Here is a 23404-nt window from a genome sequence, read left to right on the forward strand (position 1 = left end):
CTTAAGCAAAAAAGAAAATTATTTAGATCAATAAAAACATTTTTAAAAAATCATTTGGTTAGACAAAACAAAAACAGAAATCTTTAGCAATAATTCAGCTTATGATGTTTGACGAATAAAGTGTTGTGCATACCAGCAGTGAAATATGAAGCTTCTGGCTTTAAGTCAAACAAGAAGTCAGAAAAGTCAAAGTCAGATGCATGCAAATTCATCTATATAATTGTGTGAAACACCTGAACTCAGTGATAATAAAAGGAGTCTATATAATTTTTGGTCATATACTGTAAGTTACAAACTCCATAAACAAAGCCCCAAAGCAGTCTAATTAAAATCAGCTTAATTATGTCTGGTATTAATCTTATGCACTCATTTGGACGTGTCAGACTCATGGCAGACTTATTGATTATGCACGGAAGCTAAATTTCCCAGCTGTAAACAGAGAAGCCAAAATGACCAGACATCCCGACACTTAGTCGCTAATGAGAGTTCAGATTCAGTAGTTTTAGCATTATTCAGTAATTGCACCACACATTAAGAATCCCTGAGCAGGTGCTAAAGGAAACTCATTTGACAGGCGTTTTCCTCTCCCTATGTGATAGTGTAGACTAATGTGTGTGTCTCAGGCACTACAATCATAGTGTAATCAAACACTGCTGGTGGGATTAATAGCCCTGTTGTGGGTGGGTGATTGCTTTGGAAAATCTTTTTAGATTTTTCATATCATCTACTAATCACCTCCATCTGCTTCAACGTGACAGCTCAACAATCACGTGTAATGCAGAAGATGTATGAAGAGCCCAGGTGGTAAAGAGAGGAAAGTGTACCAAAATACAGTAATGAAAAAATTTATGCATTTATAATTTAATCTGTTTTAATGACTTCTAAACTGTAATCTGATCTGTTTTACAGCAAACTTTTTATGTATGTTTTTAAACCTATATAATGACCACAAAAATATTTATTTTAGTTGTCAGGCAGATTGATGTGATTCCTTACAACAAGAATCTTTTAGATTTTTTACAAGTAGATTTTGTGAAAAATAAAAGAGAAAATTCTTTGCAAGCTGAGCCTCTATACAGTTAGATCTTTTAACAAGAAAACAATATGCTAAACCAAACAGCTGTTTGTTTTGCCGCACTGTGACAGCAACGAACGAGTCCAAATTAGGAAACCAAAGTTGAAAAACAGGGAAATGGTTAAAAATAGTACACATGGCAACGCTTTAAAAGTTGAACTATTTTGTAACAAACTCATTGTAATAAATGTCAAAATGAATAAAAATCTATTTGAGAAAATCATTAATGATTTACTGTTTATTTAGAATGCACGACATGACCAAAAGTATGTGGACTTTATTTACATTTGCAGATTTTAGCAGATGCTTTTGAGTGACTACATATAAATTACTCACTCACATTCTTAACCGCGGGGGGGGGAGGGGGGGGGGCGCTTTTCAATGGGCGCAAGGCACACAGTAACACCCTGGACAGGGTGCCAGTCCATTACAGGCCAGACACACGTACACACGTACACAAACACACACACACACACACACACACACACACACACACACATACACACACACACACACACCCATTCACTTATAGGGCAATTCAGTGTCTCAAATTAACCTGACTGCATGTTTTTGGACTGTGGGAGGAAACCAGAGCTCCAGGAGGAAACCCACGCAGACACGAGGAGAACATGTAAACTCCGCACAGAAAGTGCCCGGACCGCCCCAGTTGCAAATTAGTTTATTATTTATATGATGAAACAAAAATGATAATTTTAAATAAACGTATACCCATTAATAGTAAGACCAAAGAAACTGATTCATTTACAGCGGGCTTTTAATGTAAAATGTCTTATTGGGCACAAATGTGAGGAAGGATGTGGATGTGATAAAGAAAGTGAAGTACAAATTCTGGAAACAATGAGCTGTGTATGTATGCAGGTTTTAGGTCTTATGCATGCATGCATGCAGTGCACGTACAGAGGTGCCCACAGGGAAAACATAAACACTTCGCCGCTATCCCATCATTTGCAACCCACATTTACCAGCATATGTTCTTCTCACTTCACTCCGAATGTAGTGAAAATCAGAGGAGGCTAAAGAAGCACTACATTTCTTATACTGTATTTACTTAGTTAACCTTTTACATTTAGTGTAATTTACTACATTACTTGTTTTATTCCTCTGTGTTTTACTTCTACTCAAATAAATTAGTAAAAACAAGATTTACTTTTAATCTGGTAAATTTATCCATCTTCTGACACAAGTGGAAATACAGTGGACAACCAAAATTCTACAGTCCAGTTTAGTGTAGTGTATACAAGATTGTTTAAAATATAAATTAACTATATGTTTTAGGAGCTTTAAATATTCCTGTCTAATTACGTTGTAGATAAGTTTTAATTTTAGTGTCATTAAATGCTTCATCCTGGTCAGGGTAGTGGTAGGTCCGGTCCATCTAAAAACACTGGGTAGCGTGCTGGCCGACTGATAGCCGATGGGCTAACGTGATACACTACTGCGCCATCCGAACTGCAGACTCAACACAGTTTTTATGCATGGTGCCCCTTCTGAAGCAACCAGCCCATTTCTATCAGAGCTTGGGACCAGATGCCCAACCGGCTAATAGCACCACTGAAATTCAAACCCTTCATCCCCAGATCGTAGCAGTGGTGGGTTTGTCACATTTTACAACTTCAACAACTTACACCAACTCCATAGCAGCTGACTAAAGGATAGCACTCAAAGTCTGGTGTTAAATAAGGGGCCAATTTGAATCAAAATGCTTCTTTCTGATTAAGAGGGAGAATTTTATTTTAATATGATTTAATATTTGTTATAATTATTGAGTGTTGATTAAGCATGTAAACGGTCATGTTCAGAAATGGTTTGTTCATAAATTAGACTTTACTGTTCTTAGAATGTCTGCCAATGTCCATCTAACTTTCCATGTAAGTACATATTCTGGAAGATAGAACATCTGCCCCTCCTTCCGTGACAGGACTGTATGTGTGGGGTGTGGAGGGTGTATCTCAGCTCTGACAGCAGGCTTCGACATGATAAATGTCCTCCTGCTGCTGGAGGATAGTGTCTTATAACAACATGGACGACCTCACAGTTCTGGTTTCTATTCCCACACTACATCAAAGAACTAAACAAAACTTTCGAATAATTTAAAAGATTATGAATAATTGTTCTGCCTTAGGAAACATGGTAAATTTAAAATAATCATCCTGGAAACATCTAATATGCTTGGACTTTAAATGCTAATGAACAGCGCTACATCTGTTTATTTTCTAACAGCAGGCGTCTGACTAGAAAAGAAAACTTTTCTACTTTTTTGAAGGAAATTTTCACCCAAAACGGTTTGAAAATTACAGGCTCCGGATATCACAGCATGAGCTTGGAAATACTTTGACCAACTCAGATTTTGTATTGTGGTCTGATAAAGTGACCTTTCAAAAACTAAAGGACATTGTGTTCTCTGAGCCAAAGTAATAGGCCATACAGATTGTTGGCATCATAGTGTCCATGGCATGGGTAACTTGAACATTTGTAGAGGCACTATAAAAATTTTGAAAGTACAGCATTATTTTTTCTTTTAATCAAACAGATGTTACAGCATGGAGCTCTCAGCACCCCACAGAGAGAATGCTCATCTGAACTGTGCACCTGACCTTGATTTAATCAGAAAATGCTTTCTAAGCACAAACAACTGTACAGCAGCCGTGCAAAGTAATTAAACTCATTTAGCAAAAGCAACAAGTTTCATAAGCCATTAAATCTTACAAACATTTACAACTGTTCCTGAATAATTCACATTTATATGTAAATTACTTGTGCAAAATTATGTAGACACTCCTTTTAATGTGTACAGTGGGGTCAAAAAGTATTTAGTCAGCCACTGATTGTGCAGGTTCTCCTACTTAGAAAGATGAGAGAGGTCTGTAATTTTCATCATAGGTACACTTCAACTATGAGAGACAAAATGAGAAAAAAAAATCCAGGAAATCACATTGTAGGATTTTTAAAGAATTTATTCGTAAATTATGGTGGAAAATAAGTATTTGGTCAATAACAAACAAGCAAGATTTCTGGCTCTTACAGACCTGTAACTTCTTCTTTAAGAAGCTCTTCTGTCCTCCACTCGTTACCTGTATTAATGGCACCTGTTTGACCTCGTTATCTGTATAAAAGACACCTGTCCACAGCCTCAAACAGTCAGACTCCAAACTCAACCATGGCCAAGACCAAAGAGCTGTCGAAGGACACCAGGAAGAAAATTGTAGACCTGCACCAGGCTGGGAAGAGTAAATCTACAATAGGAAAGCAGGTTGGTGTGAATAAATCAACTGTGGGAACAATTGTAAGAAAATGGAAGACATACAAGACCATTGATAATCTCCCTTGGGGTCAAGATCTCATCCCGTGGGGTCAAAATGATCATGAGAACAGTGAGCAAAAATCCCAGAACTACACAGAGGGACCTGATGAATGACCTGCAGAGAGCTGGGATCAAAGTAACAAAGGCTACCATCAGTAACACACTACGCCAAGAGGGACTCAAATCCTGCAGTGCCAGGCGTGTCCCCCTGCTTAAGCCAGTACATGTCCAGGCCCGTCTGAAGTTTGCCAGAGAGCATATGGATGATCCAGAAGAGGATTGGGAGAATATCATGTGGTCAGATGAAACCAGAATGGAACTTTTTGGTAAAAACTCAACTCGTCGTGTTTGGAGGAAGAAGAAAAACCCAAGAACACCATACCTACTGTGAAGCATGGGGGTGGAAACATCATGCTTTAGGGCTGTTTTTCTGCAAAGGGGACAGGACGACTGATCCGTGTTAAGGGAAGAATGAACGGGGCCATGTATCGTGAGATTTTAAGCCAAAACCTCCTTCCATCAGTGAGAGCATTGAAGATGGAACGTGGCTGGGTCTTCCAGCATGACAATGATCCCAAACACACCGCTCGGGCAACGAAGGAGTGGCTCCGTAAAAAGCATTTCAAGGTCCTGGAGTGGCCTAGCCAGTCTCCAGACCTCAACCCCATAGAAAATTTGTGGAGTCTGTGTTGCCCAGCGACAGCCCCAAAACATCACTGCTCTAGAGGAGATCTGCATGGAGGAATGGGCCAAAATACCGTGTGGGCCAAAAAATGCTACAGTGTGTGCAAACCTGGTGAAGACTTACAGGAAACGTTTGACCTCTGTCATTGCCAACAAAGGTTATGTTACAAAGTATTGAGTTGAACTTTTGTTATTGACCAAATACTTATTTTCCACCATAATTTACAAATAAATTCTTTAAAAATCCTACAATGTGATTTCCTGGATTTGTTTTTTCTCATTTTGTCTCTCATAGTTGAAGTGTACCTATGATTAAAATTACAGACCTCTCTCATCTTTCTAAGTAGGAGAACCTGCACAATCAGTGGCTGACTAAATACTTTTTGGCCCCACTGTATGTTCAGCTATTTTAGCCACATCCATTGCAAACAGGAGCAATAACAGCTCAGCCACAAATCCACACAAGCTTACAGTGCAGGAGAACTAAATGCTGAGAAATTAAGAATTGTTTGACCTCAGTTGCAATATAATGTGATCTAAAGCACATGGATGTTGGACTCTAAACCAGTTGAAAGACATTCTCTAGAGTGCTTAAACATTGGGCATTTTAAGTGATAAAGCTGGGTTTGGGCGACTTCTCTAATGCTTCCCACAGTCATGTTCCAAATTGTAGTTAAAGGTCTTTATAGAGGAGCAGCAACCAACCTAATATCAATGCCCGCAACTTTGGAATGAAATTTTCAGCAATATGGATTTGATGCTTAAATGTCCAAGATTTGTCCAGTGCTGAGTGGTCATTTCCCTTTTTTATTGCCAATGTAACAGGTGAGACATGTTTAATGGCTTACACCAACAAAAAAATATACTTGATTTACCTGTGCCCTTTGCCAGCTGCACAACACCCTTGCTGGCAGAGGAGAGCTGCAGGCACAAAGCTCCATCAACATGTGTGAGGCCACCAACTACATCTTTACACCAGCCAGCGGCAGTCACCACACAGGATGACCAGACTATTTTCTCTTCATACTGACCCACTGTGTCTGTTGAGTACCTGAGAGAAGAGACTCGCCAGGGGCATACATCAAATTTTTTTCCATTTCAAAAATCTATAGCTGAATCCATTATTCCCTCTGAGAAGTGGTTAGAAATGTACAGATGGATAATACACTTGAAGAATAATATCCATGTCTTCTTTTCATTTTTGGAAATAAATGGCAGCATGGGGCACAAAGAAGTTTTAGTGTCACTTATTAAACTTCAGTGCAAATTTTAGTGAGTGCATAGTCTCATTCTAAGATGAATAAGTCATTTAGGCTACTGAGAGCAGTCATACACCACTCTGACAAAAATAAAGACAAAAACCAAGGATAAGGTGCCCAGGTGGCGCAGTGAGATATTCTGCTAGCACACAAGCACCGAGTTTCTGAACTCCTTGGTTCGAAACTCTGCGTTGCCATAGTTCGGCTGGGCGCCATCTGGCTGGCATAATTGGCAGTGCCTGCAGCAGATACTAACTGGCCACCGTATCTACAGGGTGGGGACCTGACTATGTGTGGGTCTTCATATGCTGTGTAAGGACCCTGATTGGTGGAAGAGACGCCTGTGCAGAATGCAGGTGCGAGAAGAGGAGGGCTGTACACGTGTTGGAAGAGGTGTGTACAGTGACGTGCTCTCCTTGGATGCAATCTGGTATCTCTCAGCAGCGGAAGACAAAATTGAGTGTGCTAAATTGGGAGGAAAATGGGAGAAAAAAAAACCCATGGATAATTATAGTAATAGTAATAATGTTAGAATGTTTTGTTTTTAAAATAAAAAAATTCTAAGCTAGACCTGCTGTCACAAAAAAATACTACTTGCTTATAGATTAATGCAAATAAGAAAAAGGTGAATTTGGATTGAAACCAAATCTGGCGACTCACCTCAGGAGTCCTCAATACAACTCTCTACCTGGGTCACATCCTCACACCCACCTTTATTATGCATTGTCCATATGAAACTGATGAAGGACTATATGGACACGCTGGCTGTTTAGACAGAATCATCCTAGCAGCCAAACAACTCCTAATACTAAGATCCAAGAATAAGGAAATCACAGAGAGTTCTCATTAATTGCTCTCCATTAAGTCTTTTTGGAACAGATTTTTAAAGGGACAGACCAAAAATGTTTCTGTAATTTTTCCAGACATTTTGCAGACATTGGAACTCAATGTACTTTATAATAGCTGCATTTTAGGCATTTTAAGGCAACACAAACCTCCACTTTGTCCTTGTTTGCCTCAGGACCCATTTGTGAGCATGTCAGCAGAAAGGAGTGGAAATGAATACACACTTTTAGCTCTGACAGATGTTTTGCTAACCATTACAGACAACTTAACTGTAGCTAAACAGATTACAAGCTTAATTATACATCACACGGTTGCAATACATGAAAGAAAGTTCTTTTAATTATTTTATATTCATGCTAATGTGATATAATTTGCAAATATAACTTTTGTATGTCTAAACTAGGCAGAAAAAAACTTTCACTGACTGCATGCTAAGATCATAATAAATAAACTAGTTAAATCATTTACTGTAGATTGAAATTTTTTGTTAGCCTTGTTTTCTTTTTTCACACACACACACACACACACACACACACACACACACACACACACACACACACACACACACACACACACACACACACACACACACTATTCTTACTGTTTTTTCTATATAAGTTAAAAGTAGAAGTACAATACAATAATGTATTATTGCCACCTATTGGCTGGCAGGCTAATGTCAGGATTTTTACAGTGTGTTTGAGTATTTGTGAGGATGGAGAGATTTTAAAATTCTCTTAGCCTGACTGGATTTTTTTTTTTTTTTTTTTTGAAACATAAATAACTGTGTATGTGGTAATGGCCCCACACTAACAGCAGAAATATGATTTATTCATGAATTAATTGCTTTTTTTATTACCTGCTCTGTCTTGAACACTGTTACAAAAGGGCCAGATAATATAGCAGAAACAAGACAGAATCGAGAACAGAATTCCAATACACACGTAGTTACTCATATACATACATATCTAAAGCAATTCAGTAGTACTTTATCTGCCTGACAGCTTAAAAAACTGAAGAACCTGAAAAATGCATGTAGACATGAGATTATCATCATTTTGGGGGCAATTTTAAAGTTGACAATTCACCTGGAGGGAACAAACACACACACAGACATGGTAAAAACATGCAAAACTCCTCTAGCAGACAGAGCCAGGGGGTAAGGACAAAGCCCCCACCCCTTTTTTTATAAAGCACCCACTTCTTTAGCAAAGCCTCTGTGTTGGCCCAGTAACATCGATTTAAAAATGGTCCATAAATGATGGAAGCCTGGGGCAGGCTCAGAGCTGTTACATATCAATTTCCACTTAAGGCTAGGACAGGGCGAAACAGAAGCTTAGCTGGAAAAATCCACTCTTAAATTAGTCTGGCAAAGCGAGTGGAAGTTGGAAGAGACTCACTTGGCTGAATCTGAAGAAAGAATAAAACAAAAGCCAGAGATGACTCATTCCCTAATCTGTCCGAATTAATACAATATGTAACCTTAAAGTCAAATAAAAAAAACGCCCTGTATGTACTTGTACTGTTTTTATAGTTGGATTTTAAAAGGATGATTTACCTTTAATTTAAAAGATTTTAACTTTAAGACAAAAATCCAACATTTAAACCATCTGGAAACCTCAAATAATCAATGTAGCTTTGCCTGTTTGTCCCAAATAATTTCTTACATTTAATAATTTTTTTCACTGATTGTTTCATCCTGGTTAGGGCTGATGTGGGTTGGATGCCACCTGGAAAGACTAAGTGCAAGGCAGGAATACACTATGAATTGACAGGGTGCATCACAGAACACTTGCTTATTTTTGACAGGTAAGAGGAAACCAACATACATCAAGGAAACCCATGTGGACACTGTGAGAACATGGCAAAGTTAGGACAGTGACTAGAGGTGAGAATCAAACCCAGGTCTGTAGGAGCCATGCTGCTATGTAGCTCTGTTGTGCTGTGATAAGCATGATGCTGACATAGATTAGGTTCATTTGTGCCTTAATTTGGTGGATCATTCTCAGCACTGCAGTGACACTGATATGGTGCTGGTGTGTTAGTGTGTGTTGTGCTGGTATGAGTGAATCAGACTCAGCAGTGCTGCTGGAGTTTTTAAATATCGTGTCCACTCACTGTCCACTCTATTAGACACTCCTACCTAGTTGGTCCACCTTGTAGTTGTAAAGTCAGAGACAATCGCTCATCTATTGCTGCTGTTTGAGTCGGTCATCTTCTAGACCTTCATCAGTGGTCACAGGACGCTGCCCACAAGGAGCTATTGGCTGGATATTTTTGGTTGGTGGACTATTCTCAGTCCAGCAGTGACAGTGAGGTGTTTAAAAACTCCAGCAGCATTGCTGTGTCTTATCCACTCTTACCAGCACAACACACACTAACACACCACCACCATGTCAGTGTCACTGCAGTGCTGAGAGTGATCCACCACCTAAATAATACCTGCTCTGTGGGGGTCCTGACCATTGAAAAACAGCATGAAAGGGGGCTAACAAAGCATGCAGAGAAACAGATGGACTACAGTCAGTAATTGTAGAACTACAAAGTGCTTCTATATGGTAAGTGGAGCTGATAAAATGGACAGTGAGTGTAGAAACAAGGAGGTGGTTTTATTGTTATGGCTGATCTGTGTATATCGGTGATATTACATTTGTGAAACACAGTCAAACAGCTACCTTAAAGTTTCAACTGGAACACAACGCCTGAAGGTTAAAAAATGTGCCATCAAAGCACAGTCAAATTTAATAATCTAAAATCATTTAGAAAGACAAATATGTAACATGTGAAATCAAAGGGGGTGTATACATTTTTACACCATTTTATTATTAAATGCATAAACACAATACTTGTAAAAAGTCATATTTATAGGTACATTAGTGTACAATTCTCATGAGAACTTAATGTCAGTAAATGTAACCAACCACAGCAGCTCAAAGTTTAAAATTCTGTGCTAGTCAACAGATGTTTGTGAGTTCAAATCCCAGCACTGCCAGAAAAAAATTTAACTCCATGCTTTGATTAAATTCTGCTCTGTTATAAGAAACTCACTTTCAGACAAGTATTTGTGACTGAATCTTTATGAACACATTCAATATTAAAAACAGTCGATATTCTACAAAACATATAAGGCACTTAAAAGCTGCATGAAAAAAAGCTTGGTGTGACAATTAGTGTTTAATAGGTCAGAGACGGGCAAATTTCATTAAAACATGAATAGTAGCCTACTAAAGCTGATGCATATTGTGTATATGGCTGTATACATAGAACACAGGAATGTTTCTTACTAAACACGAAGACATTTTAATTATATACTACAAAAATTAAAAAGCATTCCCCTCATGCTTGACATACCCAAAGCACAAGGCACCTACATTTCCAATTGGTTAAATTACTGACCATGCTCACACCAACATGGATATCTCAATTTTAAATAAAAAGTGGGAGATTCAACAGTTTAGTCATTTTAATAATCTGATGCAGTAAAACAATGAAATGTAAATGTGAAAAAGCATGTAAAAAATTACATTACAAAGTTTTTGCTGGGTAATCAATACTCATTAACTCATTAAACAATTACATTACTTTTGCCAAAACCCACACACACTACCAAACACAGCAACATCTAATAATCCGTTATTGAATATACTCAGTGTTGCTTAAACAGATCTGTTTTTGTATTTCTTTGTATGTATGTGAATTCTGACATCTATAGAAGTTGAACTCAGGTTTAAATGGCTTTTTATTCTTGCACTGTGTGTACTGTCTTACAAAGGCTAATCTAAAACTCGTATTAGTGTAATCAAGGTTTTAAGTATTGCTTTAGTGTGGTACTGTATACCTGAGCCTAAGCATTTAAAAGTCTGTATTTCAAAACCTCTGCAGGTTTAAATGAAATCTGTCTTAAATACAAAAATAAAAACCCATTTCATTTTGTAAAATGCAAAAAAAAAAAAAGAAATCGAATCTGTGATTTGTTAGTTCTCTTAACCCTTTATTTAACTGGCAGGTGTACAAAAATGTGTTTAATGCTTTGGCTGACCAGCCTGTATTAAATTTTGTAAATATAAACAAGTTTTAAATTTAATGCCTGCAACACACCAATAAAATTAAGTCAAGACAAAGGATGTTCAAAATTACCTACATCTATTCTATGCAAAAACGCCAACCTTCTCTGGACCCAAGCTCATTTTAGAATGACTAAAACACAGATGAGTCAGATCAGTCCACATTTCAGCTAGTGCCCATGGCATGGGTGACTTGCATATGTGTGCTGATTTTATTGAAGCAGGGGCATATAATCGAGATTTTTGAAAGACACATGCTGTCATCAAGGCGACATATAATCCCAGAAAGTTCATAATTATTTCAGCAAGACAATGCCAGGCCTCATTTTGCATTTGCTACAACAGTGCAGCTTTATAGACAAAGTGTGTGCATGTGCATGACCGGCCTGCCAGCAGTCCATATCTGTCTCCTTTTGAAAATGTATAAGAATCAGACAACAGTGAACACAAAACTGCTGAGCAGCTGAAGTTGTTTATCAAGCAAGAATGGGCAAAAATTCCATTCCCTAAAATTGGAACAAATAGCTCACTTTCCTCATCAGTCATATAATTTTCTGTTAAAATATTGGAAATCTTTGCTTTGTACTTTTATCACTTAAATAAAGGTTCATGAGGATAAAAAAATATTAAAGATTCTTGTCTTTATTGCATTTTACAAAAAGCCCCAACTTTCTACAGGGTTTGTAAGGCTGACTAAAATACTATATTGCTTTACAATGTAATACGCTGTGCATTAAAAATATTAAAACAAAATATGGAGTGATGTGGTTAAAGAATTACCTTTCTGGAATATCTAGTCTTGTTTGAAATTCAGCTAGCATGGGTATAGTGTACCTTTCACAACTTTCCTGCAACTGCTGGAGTAAGAAAACATACCATCAAAACACTAATATAAACTAGCATGATCCAGTAAGGTAGATACATTAGTGTTTTTTAATAAAAATAATAAATACAAAAATATTTTAAAGGCCACCATAAAAGATATAAAATTAAACTGTTGAAATACACAGTTTGAATCTGACTGGAACTGAAGTAGATTAAATGCTTTGTAGAGAGGCGGTACTTGTCCTCTGAGTGAGGTACATATAGCACGAATTGAGCTGCCAATGCAGGGTAGCACTGTTACTTAGTGAGCACAATTATACTGGAAAACACTGTCTAGTTTTCACTCATTTGCTGTCACAGATCCGACCCCACCTAAAGACAATGTATTCTATTAAAAGCATTATGCAAATAAATTAATCAGTGTGCATAAATTGTAAAATACTGAAAGTAACAAATACCTACTGTGCATAATGCCGTGCAATGTAAAGCAGGCCTGTCAAGCACATAAGAAAGGCACTAGTAAAGGAGGTCAGTATCCATTTCAGTTCAAATAGGCTAGAAAGTGGGCACCATATAAAGGACAAATCACACCAGCCCACTACTGCAGAGATCCAGAGAAACGGGGTTTGAATCTCAGTGGCCTGCATCTGGTGTGAACTAAGTTTTGATTCATACATGACATGCACACAACCTTTATGTGATGCGACTGGTGTAAAAACTGTACAGAGTTGCTGTGTACTTTAACAGAGAGTAGTAAAAACATAAACTTTAAAACCTTTTTTGTAATACAAGGCAAATATCTACTAGCATCACTGAATTAATATTTGGCAAATAAAAACCATTTTGTTGTAAGATCAGCTCATAAACAGTAAAACAAGTCTCTGTGCATAGATTTGTAATTCGTAACGCTAAACATGTCAGTAACATGATTAAAAAGCACTCATTTTAAGGCTTTCTGTGCAGGAGTGTATGCTGGATATTGTCAGGTTACATTCACTGATGAGTGCTACACACTAGAGATGTTTTCTTTGCTCGCTCCTTTGTTCTGTCACATTCTGTCCATTCACACCTCCTCGAAGAAGGTCATCTGAGCCATGTAGGCAGAGTTCCGCTGCAAAACATCAGAGCACAGTCAGATCACCACCGCAGCAAACCTACAGAATATGCCATCACAGAAAACTGGACCTATAGAACAATAATGCATTAGAGTACAACCTTATCTGTATGCACTCAATTATCACACCCCAATATATGATATTCGTTTATCTTAAAAAAAATTTAAGTGTATCACACAGGCTACTATACTTAGCCGATGAGTCGCATTTATTTTCAACACGTTAAGTGGTGTTGCTACTATTTATGACAGAAAATAACAAGACACATAAGGTGGCTTTCACATGATAAGTGTTTTGCGCTTCACCACTAGGCTGGGCGCATATTGCTGCTTACCGCCACATTTACTTCTTTCACATGACAAGCTGACTGAGCACCAAGCTTAAAAACAATAAACACTATTGACAATAGTGACTGACGGCAATGACAGTTTATTCAGATCCAGTTTTGCACAACAACAGTCGTCATTTGGAGACGTGAAAAGATTTTAATAAAGCAATAAATAACAACAAACTGGGTTCATAAAACTTTGTTTCATCAATTTGAGGGCAAATTAAATTATCTTGAAGAGCGACGAAGCCAAGACAAGTGATTTCAGGATGAGGAAATGTAGCCATGGAAAGTTAGCTGTGTAAAATGCAAACCTGGTCTCACCGTTTGACAGCACACTAGTCGCCCTGCCATATTTCTTCACAAAGTAAACAGTGAAAGGTTTTATGACACAATGAGAATCAGTTTTTCTCCACCATGTCTGTGCTTTGCTATTGTCTATGTCCTATAAACAATTTGTCTCATTGACGGCGATTTGAAAAGGTCAGTGTCAAACTGGATCAAAGATTGAATTCAGATTGAAATTCGACGAGCGGTAAATCCCAAGTGCCAAAGTGGCAGATGTGTGTGGTGTGTGACTCACCACACACAAAGTAGCACAGCGGCAAGCTAAGCAGCACAGACTTCACAGGTACCAATAGCATGTTAATGCAGAATAGGAGTAAGATAAATGCATAAATGGTACTCAAGCAACACCTAAAGTCAGAGTTTGGGGAATGGGATGCAGCTAGTATGTTTTATAAATGAAACAGCCATTGTGGATATGATTCTAACGACTTCAAAGAATTTTAAAATTACTTTAAAAAAAAAAAACCTGATAAAAGGATACTCTTGCTAACCGGACTGACTACATAGCATTTGGTATGCAGAACACCACTTGGTAAAAATCAATGTGCAGCTTGGTGCTAATCGACTGGTCAAGTCACAAAAAGATTTACAGAGACCAACCCAAGGTCACCTTGCATGTCAAGACAAAACAAAGAAGCACATGTGCACACACAAAAGCAGAGTCCTCCAGATACACAATCCTCACATACCAACAGGAGCGCATTGTTGTAAAAAGCAAAAAGATTAAAATGATTTTTAACATACAGCAGACAAAAAAAGCTTTGGTAAACTAGAAATTAAAAAAACATTTGGGATGTTTTTGCAACAGCAAAAAGACAAGGGCAGAAAATACACTATTAAAGTACCAGTGAACAACACAGCAGTTTTACAATATACAAATCTGAAACATTAAAAAACTGAACAATGCAGTCTTAATACTTTTGGCTCTAATGCAACCTAAAGTAATCCCACTTGATTCTACAAAAAAATAATTGGGTGTCTTACATTGCTGTGGGGGATGTATGGGGGTTCGGCGTAGCCCCTCAGGCCATAGATACCCGCCTGCTGGTGCTGCTCCTCAAGCTTCAAAGACTCAATCTCAGACTTCAGCTCCTTCAGCTGATCCTGTAGGTGCTTACTCTTTTCCATGTACTCCAATCTAGCAGGAAATAAACACACACACCACCTTAGGTTAGATCTGTGGTCATCTATATTTAATATAGCCTTATCCCAAGAAATCACCAATCAATTACCTCACTTAAAGCATTTTACCAAATGAAACAATAAACCCAATGGAAACAAAATCATACCGTTCACGTTCAATCTCCATGGATAATCTCTTCATGTCAGAGTCTTTGAAGTCTAGTCGGTATGAGGTAGCCACGTCCACCTGCACCTCCATGTTGTCAGGACCAGGTGGAGGAGGGGGATTGGGATATGCAGCTACCTGAATTTAAAACATTTTTTAATCATGACGCATTTTATTAAACATGTTAAGGAGCTTTCCAGTAAACTATATAAGCTAATGATTATTGAGATTCTAAGTGATTATTAATAAATCAAACTTTGAAGCAAACAGATTTCTGCTGATTTCTAAGCAAGTTCAAAAATGTGTGTCTGCATACAGGATCAGTTCTGGACTTGTTTGTGCAAATGTGTCACCACTGCAGTATTCAGTTCTCACAGACAATGTCCTCCTGAATACTACCTCAATAAAGCAACTTTACCATCATGCCTAACATGCAAGAATATTTGCAAAATAGAAAACAAGAATTAGAGCTCTAAATGATCCATAATACGGTTAATTGAGTACATTGTGTGACTAAATGTTTCTTATAAAACGGATAGTTCCGGTCCTAAAATCTGATTGGCTGAGCCGCGTTCGAAGCCGTTGTAAAATCCCCGATAAACGCACACCTATGACCACCTCACATCATTCCATATTAATACGCCACTGAATACAAAAGTTAATGTTATTTTCACCCTCATGTTGCCTAGCAACACTGTTAATCGAACTATTTTGCGTCGCGGAAGAATGCTTTATTGTAAGTTTATACACAATAAATACATTTATGAATTAAACATTGTTGTATTTATTATATTTTATGTTGACCGCCGTTTTATAAAAGCAATAAGCCACTCGAGACCGTGCATTACTGTTATGATTTTAGCACGGGGAAAGAAGTTTTAGAAAACTGACAAAAACGTCATCCCCGTGCTAAAATCACAGTAACGCACGGCCTCTCGTGGCTTATTGCTTTATTTAGATGGCTTGCCACTGATCAACATTTTATACTAGTGTAAAATTTTATTTGAAACATTAAGTAACATGGAACATTTAGCTAATCACAATCTGTTCCCGATCTTGGAGGTGAATGACATTCACAAACAGCCTGGACCACATGAATGCGCATCACACTTTAAAAAGCACCAGATGGCTTCAGATGTGTCAAAGAAGGCCTGAAAATAATGGTCTAGGGTTTAAATTTAGGAAAATTATTACAGTTAGTCCAAACACATACGGAGAATCACAGTATGCCCATTGTATTGACCAGAAATGTTAATGATCAACTGGTTGCAGAATAAAAAGTCGTTTTAAAAATAATTTAAATTTGTTTCCAACAATTGGTGTTAGCAGAGCTACAGATCTAAGACACACACAAGGTACAGAGTGAGAGCCCATAACACTGAATCACAACTCAACCCCACCCACCCTCAGTGTGTATGTGCCTGTTCTGTGCACAAGCTCAAACAAAGAGAGAGCAATGCAGTTTCAACCCAAACAAAAATATGCACTTAGTGCTACCCACTAAGCCACCGTACCGCCCATTTACAGGAAAAGCTTAAAGGTGATATACTTATCTGGCCTTACTGCATACCTGAAAATTGTGACAAAAATAAATGAAATGCTGTAAGTGATGTTTGCAGTACCGGGTATGTTGTTTTGGTGATTTCAATAAGTTTTTGCTTGGCTCTACGCTCAGCATCTTTGGCCTCATTCAGGTCCTGCTTTAGGTGGTCTGCCTCCTTTGACCTAAAAAGCAAATATGAAAAAACACCCACTTACACACCTGCTTTGTAAGATGAAAGCTTTTAGAGAATTTTCTAAACACATACCTTCTCTCCGACTGTTCCACTAGTTTCACAGCCAGGTGCTCTGCTTCTCTCATCTTCTGCTCCATCAGTCTGTGCTCCTCTTTGGTCTTGATGGCCGTGGCCTCCAGCCTCAGTCTCTCCTGCTCGGCTTCAGCTGCTTTATGAGCCAGCAGCTTGGCCTCCTCCTCTGCAATCTGGGCCTTTTCTGCCAGCAGGTCGGCCGTCTCCTCAGAGCGTATCTACAGGGAGGAATGGAAATGAGACAGTTTTATACACATACATAAAGACATATCCCATGGTTTTTCAGTCACAGCTCTTCCATGAAGACCACTTCTAACAAGACTTTACTGGACTGTAAATAGGCTCAGCAGGGTTTTGCTACCTCTGAGCCTGAGTGGTGCTGGACTGATTTCAATAAAAAAGTGAGTATGAGGTTCTTTAAGTCATGTGTACTTGTTTTCCAAAGCAAAACAAGTATTTTGAAATTGAAAATGTTGTTTCCCACTGACAAACTAATGCAGAGGACTTAAAATAACCACAAAATCTGTAAAGCCTCACCGTGCCTAATACTTTTACACAGTATTGTACATATGCATCTCTAAAAAAGCAGATGCAGACAGCTTGACTGACTGACTAGATTTACTGTGGAAAATTATGTAAAGTCATTTCATTACAATTCCCTCAGTGCTATATACATGAAGAAAAGCTTTAATGAACAAAGAATTCTCTGAATGCATCATATTTCTAATGCTGCCAAGTTTCTCACCAGCGCTTCATTGGCCATACGAGCCTCATCCTGCAGTTGAAACAGACGGCGCTCCATCTCCTCTTTGGCCCGCTCTGCATCCCCCCTCAGCTGCTTCTCCCGTGTCAGAATCTGACGTTCCATCTAAACAGACATGAAATGAAATAAGAAAACAACAAACACATTAAAGACATTGTATAACAGAAAATTTAGCATAATAAAGTAAGATCCAAAAAGATTTAGCCACTTTAGAAGGCTACACAACAAACAGACATTTTTCCGGGCCTTTTCCTCTTTGGCTTGAGCTTTCATCTGCTGCACCTCGATAGAATCCACTTTTCTTCTCCTCATGAACAGGTCATGGTTCCCAATGCACAGCTGTAAGATCTAAGCAACAAATAAAACACCCTTCTGATTTAAAAGCATCAATATACTGTAAGATATATTAAAACGATAGAATACAATTAAAAACAACAACTGACTTACCAACTTATTAACTCTGAGTTGTGAAGAATAGAATTTAAAAACATCGTTCTTTTTGTCCAGCGGCTTTATGGTGAACTGCAAAGTGTTTACATGGAAAAGTGTAAGAACACAGAAATGAAGAAACTTAACACAATTAACACAAAAACAGTATACAATGTTCCACACATAGACAGTCCTGCCCCTATACAAGCAGGGAAAATTTGTGTAAACTGGATGCCCAAAAGTCAATGCAGAGGTTTGATATTTATCCCTCTGTTGTACTTTGTTGTACTGTGACAATTTCTTTGATTTCAAATAAAAAGCAAAAAATGGTAACATGGCAACACTGAACCATGTCAAGCCTAGTTCATGTTTTGATCTGGACATGCTGGGTGCTGGTTTGATACCTCTTTCTCACTGTAGGAGATGTTACGGATGCCACTCCAGGGGAAGGACTTTTGAGGGTTTAGCTTGCTATTGGGGCTGTAGATGTGAAGTCCCTGTGCGTCAACACCAAGCAGGAGCTCTTTGTCCCTCTTATTTTGCTGTTAAATAACCACAATTATGTTTATTGTAAATATGTTCAAGACAACAGCACAGTTAGAGAGCTAACTTATAAATCAGACATAAGGATGACTTACCGTTATAGAGAAATAGCTAACACCGTACATGTCCAGATCCTGTGCTATTTTTAGATACTCCATCTCAGCTTCATCCCTATAAAAAATGTATAAAAGAATAGTAGGGTATAAAGAAATGTCCTTTAAGTGATAGATCAGCAACAAAAAAATCTATTTTAACTTTTCGATGTTCTACTGAAAGACAAGACATACCTTGGTGTTCACACTAAAATTTATTTAGTATTCATTTTGATTAGTCTGCAGGTCGGTGTGATTAACTAGTGTGAACAAAACCATGACATGTCAAAAGTTCAAAAGTTAAATGTATTACCTTGAATAAAGATAACATAAGCACTTTGATCAGTGCTTAACAATTTTCATTTAAATTACCGCCATTCTTAAAAATCTCTCTCAACCAGCTTGATTTGGTGATCGCCTAAATTGCATGTTTAAATCTTTTGAGGGAGTTCCCACATCTGCTGAACACTTGTTGATTTATCTATTTATCTCTCTTTACTCAATTTATTATTTACTAAAATTTATTTCACTTTAAACAGATGTGTCCAAACATTGGACTGGTGGTGTAGCTGCTAATACATCTAGGTTCTGAGTATCAAATAGTTTTTGGGAGATGAATCAGATGAGAAAACGCAATCAGACTCTAAACCTAAAGATTGTGAAAGTATAAGAGCTGAAGGAGGTTTATTTACCGTGCTATGCTTCTGTGTTCAGCATACCAAGCTGTGATCTTCTCTTCCCACATCTCTGGTGTCATCTGATACTGCATCAGCACCTGGATGGACGGACGGACGGACGGACACACACACACACACACACACACACACACACACACACACACAGTTACAAACAGCATAAAAGCGTCTCTGAAAAACCTATACACTATAAGGATATAATTATTCCTTACCCTTTTAGGTAAGAGCTCATCTTGAGCCAGGAAGCCTGGCTTATGGAAGTTTGGGTCATAATCCCCATACTGCAGTTATTTAAAAAAAGGAAAAGTAAATTATTTAGTAGGAGCACACCCAGTACATGCAATATCATAACATTAAGTATATCACAGTAATGCTATGTTCATCACTTTATTATGGAAACTGACCTTGGCTTGAACAGCATATGATGCCAGGAGGACTGAAGCCTCTGGAGAACAAAATATCTCCTCATCTAGTATCTGTTTCTTTACCTTGGGGTGTGAAACAACACATTATAAATAGAGAAACCAAAGGCACATACATTACAAGTACACTGATAATAAAAATAATAATAACCAGTCTATTAATTCTCTCTTACTTGTAAGAAGAAAAGGTGCTGCGTGATTTCCTGAACAACCTCGTCTTCTACTTTTTCAGGGAAGAATTTAGCAAGGAAATGAAATGTTATAGGAGAATCCTTTGGAACCTCTTGATCCAAAACCTTAAGGAAACGACAAGATGATTAACTAATTACACATAAATCTAGGTTTCCTCTATTTACCTAAATAAACTTGGCAGTGACAGGAATAATACAACAATAATAAAATCATTTCCACAGTTTTCTTCACACTGAATATGACCAGCCAGGACTATTTGGTGACTTGACGTTCACCTCCTTAGTCGTGCCCTGGAGCAACAAGTCTAACCTTGCTGGCAAGTAATTGACATTTATTATGAAAACAATATACATTTCAGGTGCCAAGATGGCACAGCTTATAGAGTGGGTGCCCCACAGCATTATGCATCCTAGAGACTAAGGTCTGATCCTTTCTATTGGTCACTATCTGTGTACTGCATGTTCTTGTTTGCATGGGTTTCTCTTCTTTGTGAGTAAGTAAGTGAGTGAGTGAGTGAAGTGACACCAAGCATGTGGGTACATGTACTAGACCTGATTTTGGGTAAACATTCACTTCTTGTTAGCTACATTCGTTTGCAGCTCCATGACAAATGCCATGTCATCCTGGCAGATGGAAAATATTTAAAATAAAAGGAAAGCTGCTTTAATCAGACATGTACTTGTACAAAATTGCCCATGCTAGAATAAGTATGATGAAATTCAGAATTGACATTGACTGCATGTGTACACAAATATAAAAGTATATATTTACAAAATACACAAGCCAATACGGCACCTACCCGTTTGTCAGGCTTAAGCCAGGCGTAAGTGTCTTTCACAGTGTATCTTAGGCCAAAAAACCAAGTTTCCCTCAGTCCAATGGTACGACACACCAAGTCAAACAGGTCCTTCCCTTTCCATTTAACCTGGTGGTAATAATGCATTATCAGGTATAACAAACAGTACAATGCAGTTCTTTATTGGTGGCTGATTACTTCTAAAAGCCTCTTTGAAGAACGGATTTTAATAGTATGTCTACAACATGTATTACCTCACAGCTGAACTCCATTTCAGCGTCCATGGTGACGACTTTCACCTTAAAAGTCTTCGGCTGTTTCTTTTTAAGGCCCAGAATCGACATTTTGGATTTTTTAATGACACTGAAAGAAGTGAAACAGTAAATAAACATGAATGTACAGCATTAAAAAAAACAACAACTCATCTAACTATCATGCCAAGTTGCTACTGTTGGGCCCCTGAGCAAGGAGTTAACCCTCAATTGCTTGAGTTGCTTTGAGTCACAACTGTAAATCACTTTGGATAAAAGTGCCGTAAATGGAAATGAATAATAATCTTCATTCATTAATTATTAATTTAAGTTCTTTAATAGGTTTATTGTGGGTTTTCTAAAAACAGCTCAATCAAAAATGTACATACATCACAACTAATGTTTGGTTATGTCCCCTAACTCTGTTCTCCTTGATTAACCAAGGTGCCAGCAAGATTCTGGATTAACTCTGGTTGGATTTTTGTTTCGACCACAGGGCAGAATTAAGAACCAAACCAAATTTGCTGTTTTATTTGGCACCAATCTGATTTTTCAGTCCACATATTCTCTGTAGGGTTGAGATCAGGTCAGTCCAAATGCACAAGTGAAGTGTGAAACTGTCTCAAGTGATCACTGACTCTTTTCTTACTCTACTGAGTATATTAAGTGAAATCATGTGTGCTAAACAAGGGCATTTATGATATCTGCTGTGGCTCTGAAGCTTTTTCAGGAAACATCATTTGCAGCACTCATTTTGCATCTAAAACCTTGTCTTTATCCAGCCTTTAAGTATTTACTATTTTTGACAGTGAGAATTATTTTGACTATCAATTTAAATTATATTTGTGGACACATGCTTAAAAATATTTAAATAAAAACTAACGAAATCAGTAAAACAGAACCAGTTCAGTTTCAAATCAGTACATTGTGGGATTTAGTTGGAGAGACGATTAGCTTAGCTTGTTAGGGTTGTGTATCAAACAGCATACTACCACACTACATAGTGCACTCAAGTCCATAGTGCTCTCAGGTCCACACAAGCGCCCTACTTCATACACTATCTAGGAAGCTAGTACCTTATTTGGGACGCACCCCAACAATGTTTATAACAACAAAAGTTACTTATGGAGTTGTACTGACGAACAAATTAAACATAATAAGTCTTTATACTAAATGTTGTACTCGATGCCCATATTACCTCGTAAATTAAAAATGGTAGCTTTTCGTTCGCAACAACAGACGAAACAAACTTTTATTTGTATAGCTAGGCTGGCTAAACAATGTGAGCTAATTATACTCAAACGTGCTGACCTGATTTGTTTTCTGTGCTGAAGCTTTTTAATGTCACTGAGGAACAAAAATAAACTTAAACAAATCCATGACCAATTTCAAAACGACTTTTTGACTTCTTCAGGTCTTCTGTGATAATTCAGTCGGGCAAAAAGTTTCTACTTGGCGAATCCATGTAAGCACAAATCACTAACGCGCGAGACTATTAGACACTTTACGGTCGTAAAACCTCTGTTGTACAGTATTACAGCGCCGCCTACAGTTCGGTTTACTAAATGTCATCATGGTACATTTACCTCCCATACTAATGCACTTTTGTATACAGCAGCAGTTCCAGTTTCATCCAGGACAGGGTCGCGCAGTGGTGCCACCCGAAAAACATTTGGCACAGCGTAAAACAGGAATACACGTTGTGGGCACTGTGCCAATCATGCTGCTGAAATATTCTTGACAGTTTCTCAGGATGCCTTCCATTCAGGTGGGGGGTGGCTAAGTGTGTAGCACTGTCGCCTCACAGCAGGAAGGTCCTGGGTTCGATCCCCAGGTGTGGCGGTCCGGGTCATTTCTGTGTGGAGTTTGCATGTTCTCCCTGTATCTGCGTGGGTTTCCTCCGGGAGCTCCGGTTTCCTCCCACAGTCCAAAGACATGCAAGTGAGGTGAATTGGAGATACTAAATTGTCCAGGACTGTGTTCGATATAACCTTGAGAAGTGATGAATCTTGTGTAATAAGTAACTACCGTTTCTGTCATGAATGTAACCAGAAATGTAAATCCTAATAAACAAACCATTCAGGCGGGGAAGGGAATCATTCTTCACAAGGGCTCTTGAGAGTTGGACCACTTGTTCCAAACCAAAGTGTACAAATTCCTACACTTTAAAAGGCACTGGACACTAAAAGTGAGTGCACACTTTCCAGTACTGCATCTAAATACAAAATACCAATCTGATAATCAACAGGAAATTCAGCC

General features: G+C 38.1%; 1 protein-coding gene across 3 annotated transcripts; it reads right to left on the minus strand.

The window, feature by feature from the left end:
• Positions 1-9962: 9962 nt before the first annotated feature.
• On the minus strand, positions 9963-22600 carry nf2b (NF2, moesin-ezrin-radixin like (MERLIN) tumor suppressor b). Of its 3 annotated transcripts, XR_010014985.1 has the most exons (18): positions 22457-22600; positions 21149-21257; positions 20898-21023; positions 20080-20202; positions 19889-19972; positions 19697-19765; positions 19482-19564; positions 18793-18868; positions 18559-18696; positions 18173-18247; positions 17960-18073; positions 17708-17830; positions 16963-17180; positions 16777-16879; positions 15156-15292; positions 14851-15004; positions 12538-13186; positions 9963-12463 (listed from the first exon to the last, which is right to left on the minus strand). XR_010014985.1 is itself a non-coding variant. In XM_063011147.1 (17 exons), the coding sequence occupies exons 2-17, from the start codon at positions 21236-21238 to the stop codon at positions 13139-13141; spliced, it is 1761 nt and encodes a 586-aa protein (XP_062867217.1). In that variant the 5' UTR covers positions 21239-21257; positions 22457-22600; the 3' UTR covers positions 9963-13138. The 3 variants fall into 3 exon arrangements, 2 of the variants coding, with proteins under 2 accessions (XP_062867217.1, XP_062867219.1); XM_063011147.1 differs by having other exon boundaries at positions 9963-13186; XM_063011149.1 differs by lacking the exon at positions 22457-22600 and adding an exon at positions 22344-22392 and having other exon boundaries at positions 9963-13186.
• Between the last annotated feature and the right edge of the window lie 804 nt (positions 22601-23404).

Source organism: Trichomycterus rosablanca, chromosome 16 (assembly GCF_030014385.1).
Source record: "Trichomycterus rosablanca isolate fTriRos1 chromosome 16, fTriRos1.hap1, whole genome shotgun sequence".
Lineage (NCBI taxonomy): Eukaryota > Metazoa > Chordata > Actinopteri > Siluriformes > Trichomycteridae > Trichomycterus > Trichomycterus rosablanca.